At 42.6% G+C, this 23970-nt stretch overlaps 1 protein-coding gene across 2 annotated transcripts in view; it reads left to right on the forward strand.

The window, feature by feature from the left end:
- The window catches only part of PC (pyruvate carboxylase), a 363791-nt gene that overhangs the window by 147958 nt on the left and 191863 nt on the right, over nucleotides 1–23970 (forward strand). For both annotated transcript variants that reach the window (XM_069965255.1, XM_069965254.1), the window contains one exon: nucleotides 368–486. In XM_069965255.1, the coding sequence (XP_069821356.1) occupies nucleotides 368–486 (119 nt within the window). The remainder of the gene's footprint in view (nucleotides 1–367; nucleotides 487–23970) is intronic.

Here is a 23970-nt window from a genome sequence, read left to right on the forward strand (position 1 = left end):
TTCCCCTTGCCTAAATCCACTTGATAGGGCTGTCCTTATACACTAAACTGGGAAGACCTATCAACAAAGCCAAAATGTGCCTGGAGAAAGCTAGGGAGACCGCCTCCTGGACACTTCCCTGGTGTAACGACCCTTAAGGGGCATCATCGCAAAACGTATCTATGCATGGAAGATGTGCCCGTACCGGAACTCCTGGACTCACAATTCATTATGATGCTGGGAGCTCTGAATCAGTTTGAAGCTTTGCGCTACAGTACTGTCTCCCAGATTGAACCCCAGATTGTGGCAATGGCAAAATTTTATATTTGCAGTAAAAGACAACACTTATTCAATGCTAACGTCTGACCTCTGTGTTCTTTGTCTGCAGGTTGGCTATGAGAATGCCGGTACGGTAGAGTTCCTGGTGGATAAACATGGCAAACATTACTTCATAGAGGTCAATTCTCGGCTGCAGGTGGAACACACCGTAACGGAAGAGATAACTGAGTAAGTTCCATTTTTTCCGGGTTTCGTCACATCACTCCTCTCTATAATGGGATGTTAATGGATTACGGTACATTGTGCGGTGTAGACTCCCGCCCTCTCCATCCAGGATCAGCATTTGATTAACATGCCTGTCTTAGGTGTTAAGTGTCTTGTTATTAGCACACAAGGATTTTTTTTTTTTGTCATCCAGAGCATTTAATACCAATTGATCTTTTCCTGAATTAATGTCTTCGTAGGCATCTGAATGCTTTAAGAGCACTTTTCATGCATTATTAAACCCGTGAGAAGTGCATTTAAAGCTACAAATTCCTTGTAATTCACACTATTGACTTGTACAGCCCAAACACACGGCTTAAGGATCATTTTATCATTAAATCTGTGTATAAGCACTCAGGCACACGATTATTTCCAGGATCTCTATTATGCTGATCCAGAATGTCGTTGTGTTAAAGACCCCAGACACATTAGAGAGACGTCGTAGGGCGGGGGTGACAGGCTTGAACGGCCCTTTTATCAGGTGAATGAGTGTTTTCCTAGGCGTAGTCGTTACCGATCTTTATAAAAGGGCCACAGATTAGCAAATGCCTAATCATCTGTCGAAACAATCTTTTGTGCGGCCAATAAAACCATTTTTGTTGGTCGCACATCATAAACAAGTGTGTGATGATGGTTTTGTAGGGCTGAGCGACTGAACCTTGTGGAGGATCAGCACTGATCACTGATCGACGAGATTGCCGCTCATTATCATTGCCACCTCGGTCCCTTTAAAAGGAATTTTAAACATCTCTCCATACTTTCCTCTAGGGCTGGGTGAAATGGCCGAAAAATTATTTTTTTTTACCTCAGATACTATTTTTATGGCTTACTTACCTGTAGTAAACACCACTGTAGTTTTACCTCCTCTGTAGTCAACCCCCCTCTAGGTAAGCCCCCATTCCCCCTGAATATAATTCTCCCTCTCGGCAATGTCACAGTGGTAAGCCCCCCCCCCCCGGCTGAAGACAATCACATCTGTGCTAACATCCTTCCTGTGCAGGTAATTCTCTCTCACCCCCCCCCCCCTTTTGTAAACAGAAAAATATCAGACATACTCACCTGGCTCATGGACGGCCCCCCCAATGTCTCCTCCTCTTCAAAGTCCTGCAAGCCTGGGATATTGGAGAGGTGACTGGCTCTTATGATAAGAGTGACTGGCAGGGCGAGAAGCCAAAGGTTATTCACTCTGTCAGTGCACTGTATTTAACTAGAAGGGCTCATTAGGAGTCCTTATATTTAAAAGCGTAGACTAAGGGCCCTATTTCACAGGACGATTATAGTGCGAAAAATCGTTCGAATTTAAACAATCGTTCTGTGTAATTGCAGGCAACGGTCGAAAAATTGTTCGTATGTCGTTGATCGCTGATTTAGATCTGACCCTAAAATTATCGTTAATCGGCCGCTGTAATTCCACATTCGTTCGCTTAAGTTCCGCATTTTTTCACTAATCGTTCAGTGTAATTGCACATTCTTCATTGTTTTGCTGGGATCAGAAGGAGTAAACAATCATATTATTGTTATCGTTTGCATAATCGTTACGATTAACGATCTCAAACGACCGTTGTTGCGAAATACCTGAAAACGTTCACTCATTTCCATGGAACAATAATCGTTACTTATGATCGTATTTGCGTTCGTTTTTTCTTCGCTATTTCTTCGCTATTGCGTTCCTATCCACTGCGAACGACCGAACGACGTCTTATTGAATGTGAACGTTTTGCGAACGAGCAACGATAAAAATAGGTCCAGGTCTTATAAAGCGATCAACGATTTCTCGTTTGGTCGTTAATCGTTAACTGCTATTCAAACGAACGATTATCGTTTAGATTCGAACGATTTAACGATAATCTGAACGATAATCGTCCGGTGGAATAGGGCCCTAACACAAAGTAATTAAAGTCCAGCCATATGAAAAAAGTGTCGGCCGACGGTGGGGGTGGACTAATAAACAATAAACAACAAGTTTTCCATACTTGTCGGCAGCTTTGGAACAGAGGTCGGGGATTGTGAGTGCAGGAGCCGATGAAGCATGTAGTTTCCTTCTGACAACCCTGACCTCCGTTGTAAAGCTGCGGGACTCCAGTGGTGGAGGTCAGTGGTCATCAGGGCAGGAACTGCCGCTATGGAGCAAATGGTTTTCTGCTATTAACCCTTCATGTGCTGCAGAAAGTGGTGCAGAGCTTAATTACTGTGTCACTTACATGCTGCAGCAAAGAAAGGGTTAAAGAACAGGATTGCTCTTTAAAAAAATAAGACGTTGGGTCTTATTTTTCTCTAGTGGCGCTTGCTTTCAGAGCAAGAAAACAGAGTAGAGAACTGTTTTCATAGTGTTTTATACTTGCTTACTAGAAGTGAGCGAACCTGGAGCATGCTCGAGTCCATCTGAACCCGAACGTTCGGCATTTGATTAGCGGTAGCTGCTGAACTTGGATAAAGCCCTAAGGCTATGTGGAAGACATTGATATAGTCATTGGCTGTATCCATGTTTTCCAGACAACCTTAGAGCTTTATCCAAGTTCAGCAGCCCCCGCTAATCAAATACCGAACGATCGGGTTCGGATGGACTCGAGCATGCTCCAGGTTCGCTTATCTCTATTGCTTACTTCACCAAAGAAGTGTAGTTTGTAGCCATTGAGGCCCCTCATCAGAAAACTGGTGGTCCTCCATAAAGAAGGTCTGAAGATTGGTAGTTATATCCCTCATAGATTTTGTACTTTCTTGTCATTGCCATGACACTTGTAGACCGCAGAGAGTAGCTCTCGGACTGCTATTCCTGGGGCTTGTGCTGCCATGGATCACAACCTTATACTCTTTTTTCCCTTCTTGGGTATAATTCCTTTATGTGATCTTTCCTCTGGTTATGTTACACACACCGACCTTTACTGACTCTCTATGTGCTCCACTTCTGTAACATGCATGGTTACGTGCCGCACACTTTTTCTCATTTATTTCTATAATCTTACCGGATTAGATCTATGCTTGGTTTCCAATGTTTTTCTGTTCTATACCGAATTGCATTCACGTTTTTTTTTCTTACCGTGAAATGACAGGTTTTATGTAATCGCCATGCGCATATTAATCTAAGTTACATGATATAATATATTTTTATGGAGGCCATTAGATGGCTTTATTCTAGAATGCCTTCTTTTAAATTAAGAAAGGCATATTTTAACTTTTTTTCTTTTGCCCTTCTGTAGCATTTAGTGGTGGTATACTTCTCTATTTTCTTTCTAACTGTTCTAAAGGTGGGACATCCCCTTTAATTCCCATAATGCATCTTGGGAACTACTGAAAATACAATGAATAATAATAATATTAATAATAATTAAAAAAAATTCTGGGAAAAAGTTACATTCATGGGAATACATAAAACACCTACGAAGTAAAGACACAGAAACAATAAAAATAATTTTGCATAAGCTATTAAAGGGATTCTTCCACACTTGGAACATATCTCCTATCCACAGGGTATTGGTTAAGTATCTTTTCGTGGGGGTATGACCTCTGGTACTCTCTCACCAATCCCAAGAACGGACACCTGAATCCCCCATTATAACCCATCGGCTGCCCCAATCTTTCTCCATGGGAGCTCTCGGACATGGCAGAGTAAATGGCTCTGTACAGCTCGCATAGAAAATGAATGGATTGACGGTCTGCATGCATCACCTCCGCGCTGTTCAGATGGGAGACTCTGGAACAGAGATTGGCACTGGATTTTGGGCAAGCAGACGCAAGGATCTAGTCATACTGAGCACTTACCTGCCAAGACACGTAGACCGTGCTCTGTATAAGATAAACCATTTACATCTCTTGACGTAAATGTACACTGCTCTGAAGTGATGAGGGAATCTTTTGCACATTTGGGTTCGTCTGAACCAGAGTGTGGGGCATTTGATAACCGGTGGCGAAGAAGTTGGATGCAGCCCTAAGAAGTCCTGGAAAACCTGGATACAACCTATGGCCTATGGCTGTATCCATGTTTTCCAGGCAGCCTTAGGGCTGCTCCTAACTTCGACCACCAGTAGTCAAATGCCACATGCTTGGGTTTGGGCAAACCCAAGCGTGCACGAGATTCGCTCATGTCTAAGGGCTCTATTATATGGGACGATTATCGTGCGAAAAGCGATCATAGTACTGATCGTGATAGTGACTGTAGCAACAATCGTATCTAACGACTATCGCTCTGTGTAATATGGTGAACGATTTCAGGTTAACGATAAACAATCTGGTTTGCGATAGCTTATCGTTAGTCGTTAAAAATCGCTCCATGTAATAGGATCCTCTGAAGGTTGCGCCCACATGGTTTACTTTTCTGTACCGCCTTTCTAGATATTGTCGGCTTTATTACATGTATTCAGCAGGATACAATATTGTCTATGGGTAAAAAGAAGTTCACATAGTTTCCTTCTAGCCTTCTGGGTATCACAGGAATAATTCTTGTCCCAGTAGCTACTGCTGGCTTCAGAGTGCGCCTGGAGGCACCGAGGCCTGTGAACTGCTGGATCTGAGAGGCGCCATTCCTTTTTGTGTTGCTGACTATCATCCATATCCTCAGCAGCTGCTCTCTGTTTGACCAGACTTCTCCTACTACATTTACACAGCACCATGCATCCCAGACCCCATGTCTTCTGAGCGACACTTTATGGCGACGCTGTCATTTTATGTTGCAATATAATGTACCCAGTAGGTGGTCAACACATGGCAAAAGGGGGGAAAAAAACTGTAAATGAGTCATTGTGTTACAACCAGAATTCCCTATGAAGCAAGACCTGTTCTCTTCCTATGGGTTTACGGCAGTTGTCCCCATGGCGGCCTACCAATAATTCTGCATCATGGAAGGAGAAGCCCCGAGCGGGTACTACCAATCGTGAATTGTACAAACAGATGTCGTTTGGGGTGCTGTACCATCTATATTAATAGTCCTCTTGGACAAAGTTTTTATTTTTTCCCCTTGGAGCTTTTTGTAATTTATTGTAAGACTTAGACCTTGTAGAAGATTGGAGGAGCTTCGTCTCCCGTTACAGCAATCCATTCTCTGGCCATAAATTGAAGCCCCCAGTGCCCCGAAGGTTTTTTTTTTGGAAGAAATCTTGTTTTTTATCCATGTTCTCTGCATTGTTACTTAATTATAAGTGTAAGGGACACATTGCATCTCTGCTCAGCAAGGCACTGCAATGAAAACTGCTCTTCCATTTCTCCCAAAAAAAAAAGATTAAGGGGAAAGGCATGATTTTATCACTTCACATCTGTTGAGTTTTGAAGAGGAAGCTAAAACTCATTACTCTGGTTCTTAATGATCCTGCATTGGATGGCTGCATAAAATAACTGAAGGAAGACATTGCCGCTAATATAGAACTTGGAACACAGTCAGTGTTAATTTATATATGCAGGAACTGTCCAATGGTTTATTTTCTGTGTAGGACAGAAAGTCCCATTAGCCTTGCATGGTGTTATCGGAGTGCCCCCGCAGCTCAAGTTCAATCAAATTATATTTTAACCACTTTTCGATTTAAGAAAAAAAACTTCTATTTCAAGATATGGTTGTTACATTTTCGTTATGGCTCCCCCTGGTGTTGTTTTTATTGCCTTTCTGAACATCCTCCAAATGTATTCAGTGCTGGTAGGAAGAAGACATTTAGAAGGCGCTCATTCTTACAGAACACTTTTTGCATAAGAGGATCCAGGTGGTGAGACTGAGCATGTGTGACCACGACACTAGATGGACATTCTAATACATGTTATGACTCCCACCTGACTTCCTAAACATCCACCAAACGCATTCAGTGCTGCTGTAGAGAAGACTTTACAGTACTTATTAATGCGCTGATTCTTAAAGTGACTCTGTACCCACAATCTGACCCTGCCAAACTGCTTGTACTGTCAGATAGCTGCTTTTAATCCAAGATCTGTCCTGGGGTCCGTTCAGCAGGTGATGCAGTAATTGACCTAAAAAATACTTTATAACTTGCAGCCCTCTGTCGAATTGGTGTGGCCTAGAGTACCCATGCCCTAGGTTTGCACCGCCCCTCCGTCCCTCCTCCCTGCCTATCTGTCTCGTTTTCCCAGAAAACCTGTTTAGGGTGCGTTCACACCTACAGGATCTGGAGCAGATCTGCAGCAGATTTGATGCTGTGTTCAGTTATTTAAATGAAATCTGCTGCAGAAAATCAGCTGCAGATCCTGTAGGTGTGAACGCACCATTAAAGTGGATTCTCTGTAAAATATGTCATGGAATATTCCTAGCTTTAAGGGGCTGCTGTGCTGCTTTATTTCTCCTGCAGAGGCCTATCCCAGGACCCCTACTTTACTGGGTGTTTTGTGATGAATTGGAGCTGACTTAAGAGTAAGGGCCTTATTACACGAAACGATTATAGTTCCAAATATCGTTAGATCGTTCTGATTTGAATGATAATCGTTAAGTGTAATAGCAGACAACGATTAAACGACTGATAGAGTTTGGACCTATTTTTATCGTTGATCGTTTGCAAACTGTTCGCATTGACTAAGACGTCGTTCGCAGTAGAGGCGAACGCAATAGCGACGACAAGACGACCACAGGAACGATCGTAAGTAACGATCATCTTTCTGTGTAATTGGGTGAACGATTTCAGGTTGTTCGCAGTAGTGGTAGTTTGAGATGGTTTATCGTTGAAAAATCACTTTGTGTAATAGTGTTCTAAGGGTCCTATTCTACGGGCCGACCAGGGCCCGATCAACAATGTAAACAAGCACCGATCTGCTAGATCGGTGCCCATTTACTAGGACTATTCCACGGCCCGATAATCATTTAGCGAGGACTGCAGGGACATAGTTACCCATGTCCTTGCAGCCCTTGTTTAAACATCATACTTTACCTATCCAGGCTGCAGTTCTTCTGCGCTCCTTCTCCCAGTCCCGCGCGCAGCAGCAGCTTCTAGCGGCCTGTCTGAACTGACAGACTGCTCAGCCAATCACTGGCCGTGGTGGTCCCGGCCAGTGATTGGCTGAGCGGTCTGTCAGCTCAGACAGGCCGCTCTAAAGCTGCTACTGTGCGTAGGACTGGGAGAAGGAGCGCAGGAGAAGCCCTGCAGCCTGGATAGGTAAAGTATGATGTTTTTAAATCGAAACCGATGATTTTAGGTTCAAACCTAAAACCTAATCATTCTCTCTATTCCCCGGAGCGATAATTGGGCTAATTCAAGGGATTATCGCTCCTTGGAATAGGCCCCTAAGGGTTCTATTAGATGTAGTGTTTTTTTTTTAGCAATTAACAATCGCAAACAAGATTGTTTATCATTGACCTGAAATCGGTCACCAAATTACACAGGATGGTCGTTAGTTACGATCGCTACTACGATCGTTTACTCCATCTGGTTCCAGCAAAAGAAGGAACAATTACACTGAACGATTAGCAAATGAATGCGGAATTGCAGCAAACGATTAACGATGATTTTAGAGTCAGAACTAAATCGACGATCAATGACGCACGAGCGATTGTTCGATTGTTGCCTGCAGCTACACAGGACGATTAACGTTTAAATTCGAACGAAATAACGATTTTCCGCACGATAATCTTCCGCGTAACAGGGCCTAAGGCAGAGCAACAAGATGCAAAGTAAAGACAACTAGTCTTTTGTCTTTTTCTCCCCCCCCCCCCCCCCCACACCATGACACGGGACGCCTCCAGCTGCTTCCCTCTACCTTACATAAGACTTCCTTTTGATTCTAATCTCCGCATTAACCTTGCTGTGAAACTTCCTTCTCGCACACTTGCCCACAACACAGTGTTTTCCTGAAAGTTCAGGGGGGGGATTAACCTCTTCTCCTTTCAGAAGCAATTTAAGCTCCACATTGTGGCGGAATGTATTTATAATGAATGCGGGTGCCATTTAATATTTATATCGACGGTCTGCAATATATATGAAAGCAGATTTTCCGATGAATAATAAAACGGCAGGACAGGCGCGCTCCTCTGCTATTTTAGGCGACTTCTGCTTATGGGAGAGTGTCGCCGTTTCCCAGCATGCTCGGCAGCTGCGGTTCGATGCCGCGCACCAAATGCATTAGAGTTCCCTATTTAAAAGATTGTTAATGCTTTTCAGGAAGGAATCAATAGCAAACATACTACAGATTCTTTTTAATCAGTTGTTGCTATGTTATCGATTTTATTTTCAGGTGTTTTTTTTTTTTTTTTTTTTTTTCTAACTAAAAGCAATCCATTAACACCAGGCGGAAAATGGCCGTGATTCTGGTTTTAATCATTTGCTTTATGCTTCACAATGTATCGCCTACACGGACACATCCAATTACCGGGGCGCACTATGGAATGTAAGAGCCGACATCCCAGCCCGGACGCTTTTTATTCTTGTCTTTGCTCATTTGCTACACATATTAAATGCCCATTGATCAGATCAATTAGTTCCACGTCTGACGCCCGGTCACCGGATTAGAGGAGAAACATCTTAAATCTTCAATCCTTAAAGGGTTTGTGTGAACCGTACGGATACAGTTTATTGAAGTGCACGTAGAACAAGCTCCCGTCCAATCTGACCAACCAAAAAGGTAGATTTGCTGAGTAGGGCATTGCTATGTATTCTTACTTGAAATGATCATAACACCTCATTTTGAAAGGAACTTTTGACAAGTCAATAGTTACTGATCTGCAATCCCAAGAGACCTCCGTGTAGAGTACAGTGCACTTTACTCCCTGAAAGTTAAATATAACTAGTTTGCTAAATTATAGTCTCGTCCTTGACTGCTTTGTCACAGAATTACAGTGGGAGGCTGAAAATTACCTTAAAGGGAACATGTCATCATGAAAATGCTACTCAAGCTATCAGCTTCATGTTATAGAGCAGAAGGAGCTGAGCAGATTGATATATATCTTTATAGGAAAAGATTTAGTGTAGCCTGTACTTTATTGATTGAAATCTATGCTAAAGAGTCCAGTCCCCTGAGTGACACCGCCCACTGGACTCCTTATCACTGAATGAGCAGGGATTTTAATCAACATGTTACAAGTTATACTGAATCTTTTCCCACAGAGTTATATATCAATCTGCTCAGTTCTTCCTGCTCTATAACATGGTGATGATAGAATAGATAGCATTGTTTTGGTGACAGGTTCCCTTCAAGGTTTTACAGGGTTATTCCACTTGAGTATAAAATATGTATACCCTCTCCTGGAGATTAACAATTTGTTCCATACTCATTTTTATGCAATCAGTCTCCTTCCCCCAGTCCTCAGTTGCTGCTTTGTGCTGAAGACACAGAAAATTTTGTATTAGCTGTTCTCTCCATATCCCCATCCTCTCCCTCCCTTCTTTATGTAAGTAATGTCCCTGGCCAGGTATCTCTTTGGCCAGGGACGGTTAATCTATAGTTAAGGTACTTGTGACCTCACTTTAATTAACCCTGCCTACCTCAGAGTGCAAAAACAGCCGACCGGGGATACGGTTTACATGAGCTGTTTCTGAAGGGAGGGGAGACAGAGTGAACAGCTCACACACAGTTTTTTGTGACTTCAGCAGAAAGCAGCAGGTTCAGAACTGGGAGTAGGAGAGAGAAAAGGTAGTGACATGTATGGAATGACATGTTAGTCTCCAGGAGAGGGAATGGTTTAACATGTATTTTTCCAGAGTGGACTACCCCTTTAGGGAGAGCCCCTTTTTTAAAGGGTTTATCCAGGATGAGGGGGGGGGGGGAGCGACATTGTTGCAAAAACAGTATCACGCTTGCCCTCAGGTGATGTTTTACAATTCAGTGAAGATGAGGTGCAAAACCTCACCTGAGGACAAGTGTGGGACTTTCTGGAAGAAAGTGACCATGGTCACAGAAACACAGTCTGGTTGTTCGGACCTGCACTGACCATTAGAATGAGCAGGGAGAAGCATGCAGCTAGAGCTGGTAAGTAAAGAAAAAAAATTGTATATCAGGAACCACTGGAAAAAATAAATAAAATAAAGTGGTACTCTATTGATCTCCCGCAACTGTCATCTGGATGGCTTCCAGTTACCACTACTTCCTTGGTCCTGTTAGTCATCCATTCAGCCAATGACTGGAAGCAGTGGTGTCCCGCCTTGGCCAGTAATTGGCTGAGTGAGGCAGTTCCTGCAGAGACAACAGGTCACAGGGCCAAGGAGGAAGCACTGATCGATAACCATCTGGATGACAGCTGTGAGGGATCAGAGAGGTGAGTATCCATTTTTTCCCCCTCTTTTTTTTTAGCCATATAATTTTTCAGCCCATCACCTTTTTTTTTTTATTTAGCAGAAAATGTTTGGCATAAATTCTTTTGACGTGTCTAATACCTACGGCAAGTGTTGCCACTTCCGTGTGAAACTTGCCGCTTGAGTGTGCTGTGCTCTAGCCATCAATATGTATTACATGCATAAATGTTGAATAGGGTATACACATGTTTATTTATATAGCAGACCTCTCAGGTGTAAAGTATGTGGTTTGGCTGTATGTTATTGTCTGTGTGCCTACAAGCGCACCGCTGTTTTGTTCTGTCGCCATGGCTGACTTGTCCCACCGTCCTTGGTTTATTGCTCTCGTCTCAGTCGTCACGGCTCTGTGTTCTTTGTGAGGACATGGAGTGCTTCCCGGTGTCCTTGTACTATTCCTCCTATGTTCTATATGTATTTTTGTTTTTTTCAGTTTTTTTTATTTTTTTTATTTTTCTTTATAATTTTTTTTTTTTGTATTCATAGTCGCACAGAGCACAAACCCAGTTGCCGGTGAGAGATTATTAATGCTCCTGAGGCTTGACATACATGATTCCGCTCTAGACAACAGTTCTAATTGGTTGTTATGGGGAATTTTTGGTGCTTGACAGTCTCGAAAACTGTGTTGTAGCTATGAATTATGAAATCCTTTCTTCTGGTTATTGTCTATGTCTTATATATTCTGTACTGTTGCTATGATGAATGGATAGAAGCGTAGGCCGAAAATGAGTTAACAAATGGCTACATACGCTTTGATTGTTGACCCTTGACCTTCTTGGGGTTGGATTTCGGTACCTTTTGCTTTCTAATTTATTAACCTTTTATGAAATAGTTAGTTCGTTCTTGGTGATGTGATCATGAAGCCGGGTCTACGACGTGGTTGGGTCAGAACAGTCATATTTATATGCTTTCTATTTTTATACTGTCCTTTTTCTATCGCTGCTATGAATTTGGCCCCTTAGACCAATTACATTCCCTACAATCAGACCGTAGAGTTTTGCTTCACATTCATGGCATGCTATTGATTTTCTATCCTCATTCTGAGTTTAATGCCTGACCCTGAAGGTTGACACTCCAAATGAGGTCCTATCCATAGCTCTGACAGTGAAGTTGGAGTTGGCCGTGGAGAATATTGATCTTTTCCAGCTAGAAGCAGGTCAGGAGTACTCCAATGTGGGAAACGTATCATTTCGAAAAACTTTAAGCATTCTGCGGAGTAGCGTTTTATTTAAGTGTTTTTCATTGTGCTGCCATACAATCCTTTTCTTCTGCTTTTATACACTGTAGTTTATTATGTCAGCTGTGAATACAGTTGAAGTATATAGTATTATTATTCTACACCCAAGCAAGTCAAGATTGGGATGTTAAAAAAATTGTTATGGAAGAAAAAAAAAAATTATGTTGTCAAATTAACTGGTACCAGAACGTTATAGAGATTTGTTAACTACTTCAGTGTCTAATTTAGCTGAGGGTCCTTCTACATTGAAAGATTTGTCAGCCGCGGGGGCTGCAGACGAACGCCCATCAGCAAGATACGTACTTACCTGTAGTAAGATGAATCTAACAGCATCCAAAGTAGATAGAAATCTTCAAATCCTTTTTTTTTTTTTTTTTTTAAATATGCCGTTTCGACTCTGTGAGTCTTTGTCAAGTATACTTGACTTGACTTTTGGATTCATCTTTCTCCAGGTTGTACACCCACTTGCCGAGATAGTGGGCTCCAGAGTACATCTGCCTCCGTGTTCATCAAGGGGCTATCTAGTGCTACTGGACTCCACAGCATATCAAACATACTTACCTGTCATCTGGCACTCCCGTCCAGCCGCTGCATCTTCAAGCTCCCTGCCCTCCGGTTGTCAATCATTCTGGAAAAGGAGGCGGTCTGAAGATACAGTGGCTGATTGGAAGAGCCAGAGAACAGCAAGCTGGATCACAACTGTAGCCCACTAGGTAAGTATGTACTGCTGTGATCTGGCATCTGTTACCAGATGTGGATGGTAACAATAAATTTTGAAACAAGCTCCAAATACACGATCAGCTAATGATCGGGCTTTCTCCCTGTCCTTAGCTGATCAGGGTCACTTTTACACGGGCCAATTATCGTTTCTAGCAATGCCCCTGGACGATAATGGGCCTTAACAGTGTAAAAGGCCCTTAACAGTCAGTACATGTTAGTACTAATCCAATAAGCTCAACAACCTTGGGTCTAAAAAGCATAAGCACGACGTTATTGTCCCCACGTTCATGTGACCATTACCAAATAATTGCCAATTATTTGCTTAAGTAAAAAGGTTTCTCGGCTTTCGTAATCAAGTCTTACTGAAGCGAACCCTATAATACAAACACGCATATACTTAGTTAGTGAATCTATGAGATTTCGGCTTCAGGGCTACTGCTGGATGAGCAAGGTTTTTCACAGGACCCCTAAAGCCAGACCAGAGCCCCACCAGACCTACAACTGCTTATGTTAATGAATGCGTACATGCAGACACGATATCATACGAGGCGGCCATGGATTGCGTTTGCCTTAGGATTGACAGTTGCCCTTTATGGTCCTAAAGGGAGCATTGATTCTTGTAATGATCTAAAGGGCAATTGGCTTAATGTTTGACGGAGCATGGCCAGTACAAGATGTGTTGTTTCTTTGGGGGTTGTTCATCTCACACGTTACCCTATAGCTCTCCATATTACGCCAAGTGTCATGTATCCCAAAGTGGTTCTGTATAACTATGTATGCGTTTTGGTAAAGCTAATCTCATCTCATAGATAAGAATACTTTTCCTTTTATTAGTTTTATTAGTTTTACCAAATGATTCGGACGGGAAAACCTTATGAGGTCTTTTGGGTGCCTTTGGTGTGAAGCATATCTGGCACACCTATTTGTCGTTGTACAGGCCCTATGATAAAGAAAAAAGCCTTAAGGATTTTGTCTGGACAAATCAACTGTAGATGTGATATAAAGCAAGTTTGCAGTATACATTATTTATTTTGTTATGCTGTAAAACAAACCTGTACTTACCAGAAATTCAGGTCCAGTCTCCTAAAGCTTTTTAGTCTTGTGCTGGTTGAAAAAAGAGATTAAACACATGAAGTCCTGGCCAGTACAGAGTCACAGCTCAATGTGTCCAGCAATCACATAACTTTCTTCTCTGCATCGACCCCTGAACTGCCCATTCCCCCAGTCACTAGCCAAGCATCAGAAGCTTCAGGGTTTGGGGAAGGTGGTCACCACTGTGACCTGTGGTTGGCTGAGTCTACAGTTCTTGTTGGGTTAATGCAAAGATCGGACGTGTTGTAATTTTTTTGGTTCAAAATGGTTTAAATCTTCAGTAGATTTTCAACATGGGCTAATCTAAAGAGACACGATGCACCGCCAATGGCTAGACCCATCTAGCTTTCATCGTACATGTTAAAAAGATATATAGAATTTTATATGGCGTCAAATTGCATGTCGTCTTGTACAAAAGTTCATTAGACCGGAAATCTAGGGCCTGTTCATAGCCGAACAAGGAGGGAAGTTAGGAAACGTAATAGAGCCAAGCTTCATCTTTATCCTTCGACAAACATTAATTTCCGTGTTGATTTATGGACATGTTGGAACACTGGGGTCTCATAAACAGCGCCATTTCTCACAAGAGCTTCATTCCTCCCTTCATTAACCTTTAACTGCCATAAAAAGTAGAGGCAACCTTTCCGAATGAATAAATGGGAATAAATACCAATGTGAATTATAGCTATTGTGAAAGGAGCCAATAAAACCTGGCATCGGTGTATACAGTAGACTGACTTTATAAACAAATCCCTGATTAGAAACAAAAGAGGCCCTAACGCCAAAAATTTATAGGACTACCGGGCTTTGCTTTAATTGAACCCTCCCTAGCCGTATGTTTCACATCCTCCCTGCATAAACACAGGTTAGTCTCCCATAAATATAAGAAGTCAGGAGTATCGTCCTTTTCCGAGCCGTATTAACTTTGTCCGTGCCACTGAAATGCTCATTTTTGATATTTGTTAGAATTTTTTTGCAGTTTTGAAGAACTTCCTCATTAACCTGTTACCCACCAAGTAAGTCCACCAAGTTAAGAGCCTTAAAGAGAACCTGCCATCACTTTCATGCTGCCTGAACTATTAATCATTGAGGCTGTCCCCGGAGGCTTTGGCCTGCCCCTCCAGCCTTGATTGATAGATCTGTCCCTATACTTAAACAGGGAGAAATCTCTCTATTAAAGCCACTGGGCACTGCCTTAATGACTCGTCCTTTAAACAGCATGAAATTAAATGGTGCTAAAGCCTCATTCACTTTATTAGACATGTGGCCTGGATATAATATTTTTCAATGTCTTTTTGCCTGATAATTCTGCCCGTGTCTTTATAACAACTCTGTACCCACAATCTGCCCCCTCCCTCAAACAGCTTGTACAGTCTCATAGCTGTCCTCTCCGCCCCTTTCACCATTTGGAACAGCCATAGGCAGGATTTCTCCTATTCATCACTTGTCTAAACACTGCACATATGCTGGATCATATCACATATGCTGGCCCATGTGCAGTGTTCAGACAAGTGGTGATTAAGAGAAATCATACCCAGGGGCATTCCTAATGATGAAGAGGGGAGGAGGAACAGACACTCTAGGCCACGCCAATTTGACACAGGGCTACAAGTTTAACCCCTAGACGACCCAGGACGTAGGGTTACGTCATGGAAGTCTGTCCCCAGACGACCCTGGACGTAACTCTACGTCCTGGGTGTTTCTCCCGCTATTAAGCGCGCTTCGGAGCGGAGCGCGCTTCATAGGAGGTGGGGGCCTCACCGGTAATGATACGCTGCAGCGATCTCGCTGCCGCGTGTCATTAACCCCTTAAACGATGCGATCTCTGCGTTTAAGTGTAAGTGACAGGGGGAGTCCCCTGTCACTTACCGCACTTACACTGCGGGGGTCCCGATTATTGAAACGGACCGCCGGAGGTCTCTCGCCTGCCTCCGTGCGGTCCGATCGGCGATCTGCTACACTGAGCCTGCACAGGCAGGCTCAATGAGCAGATCGCCGATAACACTGATCAATGCTGTGCCTATGGCATAGCATTCATCAGTGTAGAAATCAAACTAGTGTATGTACAAGTCCCCCAAAGGGACTTCAAATGTGTAAAAAAAAAAAAGAAGTTCAAAACACTATTACACTACCCCAAAACCCCTCCCCCAATAAAAGTTGAAATAACCCCCCCTATCCTATTATATAAATAAAACATATAAAAATAAATAGATAAACATATAATATACCGTAGCGTGCGTAATTGTCCGATCTATTAAAATATAACAAGCGTCATTGTGATCGGTAAACGGCGTACACGAAAAGAGGGAAAAAAATGTGCGGATTACCGATTTTTTATGTTACATTATATATTTAAAAAAATCAATAAAAAGTGATCAAAACGTCTGATCTTCACAAATATGGTATTAATAAAAACTAGAGATCATGGCGGAAAAATGACACCCCAAACAGCCCCGTAGGTGAAAAAATAAAACTGTTATAAGTGTCACAATAGTCCCATTTTATTTATATTTAATTGCCAAAAAAAAGGATTTCATTAAAAAAAAAAAAATTACATTAGAGAATCTGTGTAACCTGCATATGGTTGTGTTCGGACTGACCTATAGAGTAATGGTATCATGTCGCTTTTACCATATAGTGCATTACATAGACACAGGAACCCCCCAAACGTTACCATATTGCATTCTTTCTTACGATTTCACCAATTTATATCTTCATAAATAATATATTTGGAATTCCATCATACATGTTATGGTAAAATGAATGACGCCATTACACAGTACAACTATTCCTGTAAAAAACAAGCACTTACATGGCCTTGTAGATAGAAAACTGAGAGTGCTAGAGCTCTTAGAAGGGGAGGAGGTAAAAACGAAAACACTAAGATCAAAATTTGCGCGGTCCACTGGGTCATTTTGGGCCTGGTCCTCAAAGGGTTAGAAGTTGTTTTTAGAAAAATATCTGCATCACCTGCCGAACGGACCTTTAGGACGGATCTTGGATTAAAAGCAGCTATCCGAAGGTACAAGCGGTTTTGAGGGGCGTCAGATTGTGGGTACAGAATAGTTTTAATATTTTTTCTTACTATTGTTTAGTAGCCGTCTATGAGCTGGTTTGTCGGCAGCTTTTTCTAATCTACTTAGTACCACACCTATGCAGGTGAGACCCCCACTTCTTATATGTTGCCTTCACTGTTTCCTTTTGTTTGTGTTGAGTTGAAGTCCCCAGAAAACCAATTTAGAAAGCTTTCTTGTAGTGTAACCATGCTTGACGTGACTTCTGTTTTTCAAGAAAAAGTCCAAATCCCATGTCTTTGTTAGAGTCTCGGCTTCTGTTTGAGGTGAATGCTCTTATCAAGCTAACAAGTCTCCTAGAGATGATTGGTACTCTGCTCCGCAGGGCCCCCCTGTGGATCTCCAGTGTGTTCTGCCTCATTACACCGGCCCCTCATTAGTTTATTACTCTTCCTGAACTCTACCACCAAATCCCCCCTGCGTCTGCTGAACCAGAAGCGGTTATCTGTGCATGTCAAACAGTGCAGGACATGGAGGAGGAAGAGCATCATGATGTACGATCACTTATTATAGCAGGTATAGATTCTACACATGTTCACCGCCGTTGTTTTCTCTGAAGTCGTCTTCCGAGAAAACAGCAAGCTTTGTTTTTGATTCTTTCTCGGACTCCCTAGGGCGGCATCCAGCTTCTTTACCCAAATGCTGCACGATTGGACTCGAGCATGCTTAAGTTGCGCCAGTCTCATAGTGTTATAGTTTTCTCTCTCTTTACATATAGACGCTTATAGAATTGCATGAGGGAAGCATATGGCGGCAGCTGCATCTTTTCTCAGCCCATCAGAAACAGTCTGTGACGACTTCTGCAGGGAGTTGGATCCAATGTCATGTATGACAATATTTAGCTCTCTACATTTGCATTTGGGTAGAAGCATCTGGCTGATGAATACAGGAAGCAAGAATTGGTCATTGGTGGCGGAAATTGTAGTCACCATGATAAGTCGGTGACCACATTTTGTCCAGTCCAGCACTACCATATTTTCTGGCGTATAAGACGACCCCCAACTTTTCTAGTCAAAATATAGCGTTTGGGATATACTCTCCGTATAAAACTACCCTCCTTCCAATGCAAACCAAAAATTAACCAAATGCAACCCAAAAATTAATAAACATCAGACAACAGGGAGATCTGAGAGGCGGAGGAGGAGGTACAGTCATAGGGCCCTATTCCACCGGACGATTATCGTTTGCATAATCGTTTTCGTCGTTATTTATTCGCTATTGCGAACGACCGAACGATGTCTTATTCAATGCGAACGTTTTGCGAACGAGCAACGATAAAAATAGGTCCAGGTCTTGTAAAGCGATCAACGATTTCTCGTTCGGTCGTTAATCGTTAACTGCATTTCAACCGACCGATTATCGTTTAGATTCAAACGATTTAACGATAATCTGAACGATAATCGTCCGGTGGAATAGGGCCCATACCGGTAGGATGCAAGGGCGGGCTAGATGGGTGAGAGAGGTGTGTTTTTCTGGGCACAGCGCCACTCTACCGTATCTTATTTCCATACCCCGAATGCCTGCAGCTTGCTCTGCCCTTCATACGCTTGCCACATGGTGGGGATGCGGCCATCTTTGAGCTCCCCTCACCGTATGCGGCAACGACAGATATAAGACGTTTGAGAAGATTTTCCTGGGTTAAAAAGTAGTCTTATACGCAGGAAAATACAGTATTTCTTGTTTTGCTGGGATCAGAAGAAATAAATGATCACAATAACGATCATCGTAACGATCGTATCTAACGATTATCGTTCTATGTAATATGGTGAACGGTTTCAGGTTGACGATAAACAATCTCGTTTGCGATTGTTTATCGTTAGTCGCTAATTGTTAAAAATTGCTCTGTGTAATGCTGCGTTTACACAAAACAATAATTGGCCCGATCGTACGATTAACGGAGTACGATGTCGGAGTACCGTTTGTTTTTTCTCCTAATGATCAGCGTTTAGACGGTACGATATATCGTACGGAAAATTCGTTTGGCGATCGTTTTGCGATCTCTTAAGCCTATCATTGGTTAAATCGTCGAACGACTGTTCACATGGGACGATCTGCGAATTTTTAGCGAACGATGAACGACTATTTGAGAACATGTTCAAAGATCAAAATGAACGAATTCTCGCTCGTCGTTTGATCGTTCGCTGCGTTTACACGTATGATTATCGTTCGAAGTCGAACATTATCGCGCAAATTCGCATGGTAATCGTTACGTGTAAACGCAGCATAAGGGGACCCTTAGATTGCTGGAGCATTTAAGAAGCTATACTTCTCAATCCCGTCCCGTGTCGTCTACTGCCCAGTCCTCTTCCTGCTTTCAAGACGAGAGCTCGGAGCAGAACCTGTCTGCTTGGCCAATTGCTGCCTATGGGACACTGCTTTATCTAGTGATTGGCCGTGGATGGGTTCTGCTCTGAGCTCTTATCTCTGAAGCAGGCGGACTTGGGAGCTGCAGTGGGATGGGGGTTGGGAAGTATCTTACTTTTATTTTTATTTATAAGGTGGCACTGGAAAGCTGCTTTGCATATCTGACTTCCCAGAATTCTCCTTGAGTCCCACTTACATACCATGAATACTTTCTGTATGGAAGTTCTTGTCCTCTGTATACAGTCAGCATTATTCCTTATTAAATACAGAAGCCGGAAGATAGTTCATCCAGGTAAGAGGCGCTGAGTGAGCGTTTTACCTGGGCTGATGTCACATCTGGGACCGCAGGTTGTACCTCAGCAGTGACTTTGTCCATAGAGATGAGCAATGTGCAGGTGTATAGTTAGTAATAACCTCTGCAGCTTGTTTCTTTCATCTACTTTCTGCTGAGTTAGTCAAGGAAGAACAATTTTCTGTTCAGTAATTGCTTTATCCTGTAGTATAGTTCATTTACCCGGAGTTAGAGATGAGTCATCCGGTAAATACAATCCTTCTTGTTACCGAGTATTTATGTGCACAATATACCAAGCACCGAGCCACTGGACTTGCTGAACTTTAGAGGTCATCTAAAGGTTTTTATTATTTATTATTTTTTAATAAGTACTTTAGTACTTACCTTACTGTTCCTGGCTCCCTCTTGGCTGCCTGTAGCCTATTTTTCATCTAGGGTGGACTTCTCCTTTAAATTATCTTGCCTCCTATCCCATGTGAGTGTTTGTTTGTTTTTTATTGGAGATTTTGAATTACATCTCAAGTAAGTTTAATTGGATTTCTGAGAAAACCAGATTAATGGCCTATCCACAGGCGAGGAGCCACCACCAGACACTTCCCACCAATCGGCTGTTCAACACCAGCACTATACAGTGAACGGGGGTCTGAAGCATGTGGCTCTGTTCACTTTGTAGTGATAGCAACACATAACTGCAGCTCGGCTCCTGTTCACGTTAATGGCATCTATGCTGCAGTAACCAGACCTGGCCACTACACCGTTAACAGAGCCAACAGCTTTTGACCCCGGTTCACTGTGTAGTGCGGCACCCCCCGGTTAGTGATGGCCTCTCCACATGTTTGGTCATCAGTCAATCTGGATTTCCTGGAAAACCCCTTTATTTATGTCTCGGAGGCTATCCGGTAACTTGGTATTTTTGTTTTGAGTGTTGAAGTGTCATTAGTAAGATACATTACCTATCCTCATTTCACACTGGGTGCTAGCTGTCATCTATTCTCCTATTACACCCATGGCAATGTGACAGTACATTGCATTACATTACATTATAATTGCAGTGTGTTGTACAAGTGATCCATTACAGGCATCAAAAGAATCATCAAAAAAAAAAAATAATTCAAATTGCCATGTTTATCAAAATCTTTTTTTTTTTTTTTTTTTTTTTAAACTAAAACTATAATAAAAAAATAAAATATTAATAATAGTAATGTGACATATGGAAGGAGAAGTTAAGCCAAATTATTAATTACAGGACCGGCAGGGAGTTGGGGGAACATAATAAAGATACTTATATCTACCTATACTTACTGGTCCCCATGCCCTTGCAGTAGCGCATCATGGAGCTCCTGGACCCCGCCGGATGTCATTATCTTTCCATTTCTTACTATGACTTAACGCGGCAGGAAAGGGTGGGAGATAGCCTGTTCAGTCAGTGGCGGCAGTGGTGTCCTGCCCCGATCACTGACTGGCTGAGCGGGGCATTCATCAGCTGGGTCATGAATTTGCAGGGATGGAGGCACCGGGGCTGGTAAGTATAGATTGTTTATTATGTCGACCCACCCCTGCCCGTGATTTTAATTTTTTTTCTAATGGATGGACTTCTTTTAAAAGGGGTTTTCTCTGGAAGAAATATTGATCCATAGGATAAGTTATCAATAGTTGAGGGGTGGGATGCTTGAATCCGTCTCCCTTGTCGTTTGGCTATTTCTTGCTTGCAGTGCACAGAGGATGGATCCGGAAACAGCGAAGATACTGCAGCCACTTCTTTTTTTCTACTTCACTATGGGCTGAGGCTGTAGCATCCTGGCAACACCCCTACCCAGGGCTGAACAGCTAATCTGCAGGTCCGACTTTGATCAGCTATTGATACCCTATCCTGGAAAACCCCTTTAAATTATAGTTATTTATTCAGTATGGTAAACTTTATAAATAGATAATTAATACAGGGTGCCCAGAATTTGTGTATTTTTGGTCACATCACATCCTACTAAGCATAGATTTCACACAAAAATAATGATTCAAAAAGTCCCATTTACCCCAAAATGAGGATAATAAAAACTAGAGATTGTTGCAGGAAAAAAGCCTTCAGACTGCTCTTTAGATGAAAAAAATCTAAATAAAAAAAATCAAAGGGGCAATGCACAAGTTTTCTAAAAGGAAGTAAACAACCCCACAAATATTGTTGCTTTGCATTACATTACATGATATGAGGAATTTCATTAAAAAGTATATTTGGTCCTGCAAAAAACAAGCCCTCGTATGGCTCGTTTGACAGAAAAAATAAGAGTTTGGAGATGAGGCAAAAAAAAACAAAAAAAACTTAAAAGTGTACCTGTAATGACTGCCCCCTTAAACACACAATAATACCATAATGTGTGCGATCACCATTGGTACAACGGGTATTGAACACATTTTGGTCTCCTTGCATGTCCATATCCATTGAGACCCGATCTTCCAGATTAAGACTGGGTTCACACTACGTATATTTCAGTCAATATTGTGGTTCTCATATTGCAACCAAAACCAGGAGTGGATTAAAAACACAGGATCTGTTCACACAATGTTGAAATTGAGTGGATGGCCGCTATATAATGGCAAATATTTGCTGTTATTTTAAAACAACGGCTGTTATATTGAAATAATGGCCGTTATTTACTGTTATATGGCGGCCATCCACTCAATTTCACCATTGTGTGAACAGAGCCTTTCTGTGTTTTTAATCTACTCCTGGTTTTGGTTGCAATACTGACTGAAATATACGTAGTGTGAACCCAGCCTTACAGAGGAACTCGCCGCTGATCCAGAACCGCCATGACAGGTACTTTTAAAGGAAGCCTATCAGCCCCTTATACTTACCCCTTCCTCGAAGTCCCGGACCCGGACCTTGTTCCGCTGCTGAGAAATTCCAGTCAGAAGCCGTGCGCGCACTCACCAGAGATGAGTCCAATGCCCATAGAGAATGACTGACTGCTTTGTGTCCCCTTTGGTACAGATTCGTTTTAAGGGGTGGTCTGCTTGCATTTGTATAATTGATGCCTACAGCTGTTTTTTTCCCCCACCCCCATATGGCTGTACCTCCCTGTCAATATGACTGTATCACCCCCTCAAGATGGCTGTACCTCCCCGTCAATATGACTGTATCCCCCACCCCCCCAGCCCTATATGGCTGTATCACCCCCATATGGCTGTACCTCCCCGTCAATATGACTGTATCCCCCCCCCCCCATATGGCTGTACCTTCCCGTCAATATGACTGTATCTCCCCCCCCCCCACCCCCACCCCCATATGGCTGTACCTTCCCGTCAATATGACTGTATCTCCCCCCCCCCCCCACCCCCACCCCCATATGGCTGTACCTTCCCGTCAATATGACTGTATCTCCCCCCCCCCACCCCCATATGGCTGTACCTTCCCGTCAATATGACTGTATCTCCCCCCCCCCCCCACCCCCATATGGCTGTACCTTCCCGTCAATATGACTTTCTTCTCCAGCCTGCATATGTAGTTATCAAGCATGAGCCAATGTTTTTTCGCTGATTTCCTTCCTAAAGCAAATATCCCCGCTACCTGAAATCCCGGCCTTGATTGCAAGAGAAGTAAAAAAAAAAAATCCCCGTCATGTGAAACAGCCCACTATAAATCAATATTCCTGTCACCGCCAGATTTCCTTGCTAGAGCATTGCTGGTATGGAACCATGGAATAAAAAATATATTTAACCCATCGCTATGGCTCTGCCCTGTTAATAAGAATTTTGCAGGCTCATAAATCATATTTCTCTTGCTAACAGCTTTATGACAATATGCTTTGCCTCTCATATATATTAATGCTCTGCAAATCAGATCCTCCTCACAATCGGGGAGCTTTATCTGGCAGTATATTCCGCTCGCACTCCTCTCTGGTAATTTAACAGGGCTAAATTGGCTTTTATGTGGTGCCTGTCTATGGAATGGTTCAACAGAATGGCGCAACCTTATCTTCTGTAATCGGATTCCTTCAAGGCGGGATTTCCTGTTTTTTCGTCTGACAGGACTTGGCGTTTTTATCTTGCCGAGTCCTGGGCAGGTTTAGAAAAGCAAAGCGTGCCTGATTTATTATTGGTGCCCTCCATATTTTTTGGCCAAGTAAGCCAACCAGGGAGTATCATAATGTAAAGTTCCTGTCTATCACACGGCCATTGTGAATAAATTTGCCTCATCTTCTGCCGGTCTCCCTTAATTTTATGCCGTCTAAATTTTAAACAGTGTTGATAAATTTTCCCAGCCATGTGTCAAATAAGTGGAAGTGGGCCGCCTTCTTGCTTCTGCTTGTAAATAAGTAACTTGGAGGACCGCTTAAAGGGATTGTCCAACGTTGGCAAATATTTCCTATATAGCTGGGGTCAAATGGAATATAGACCTCCTATGCTTACCTGTCCACTAGAGATGAGCGAACCTGGAGCATGCTGGAGTCCATCCGAACCCGATCGTTC

This window comes from Dendropsophus ebraccatus, chromosome 4 (assembly GCF_027789765.1).
Source record: "Dendropsophus ebraccatus isolate aDenEbr1 chromosome 4, aDenEbr1.pat, whole genome shotgun sequence".
Lineage (NCBI taxonomy): Eukaryota > Metazoa > Chordata > Amphibia > Anura > Hylidae > Dendropsophus > Dendropsophus ebraccatus.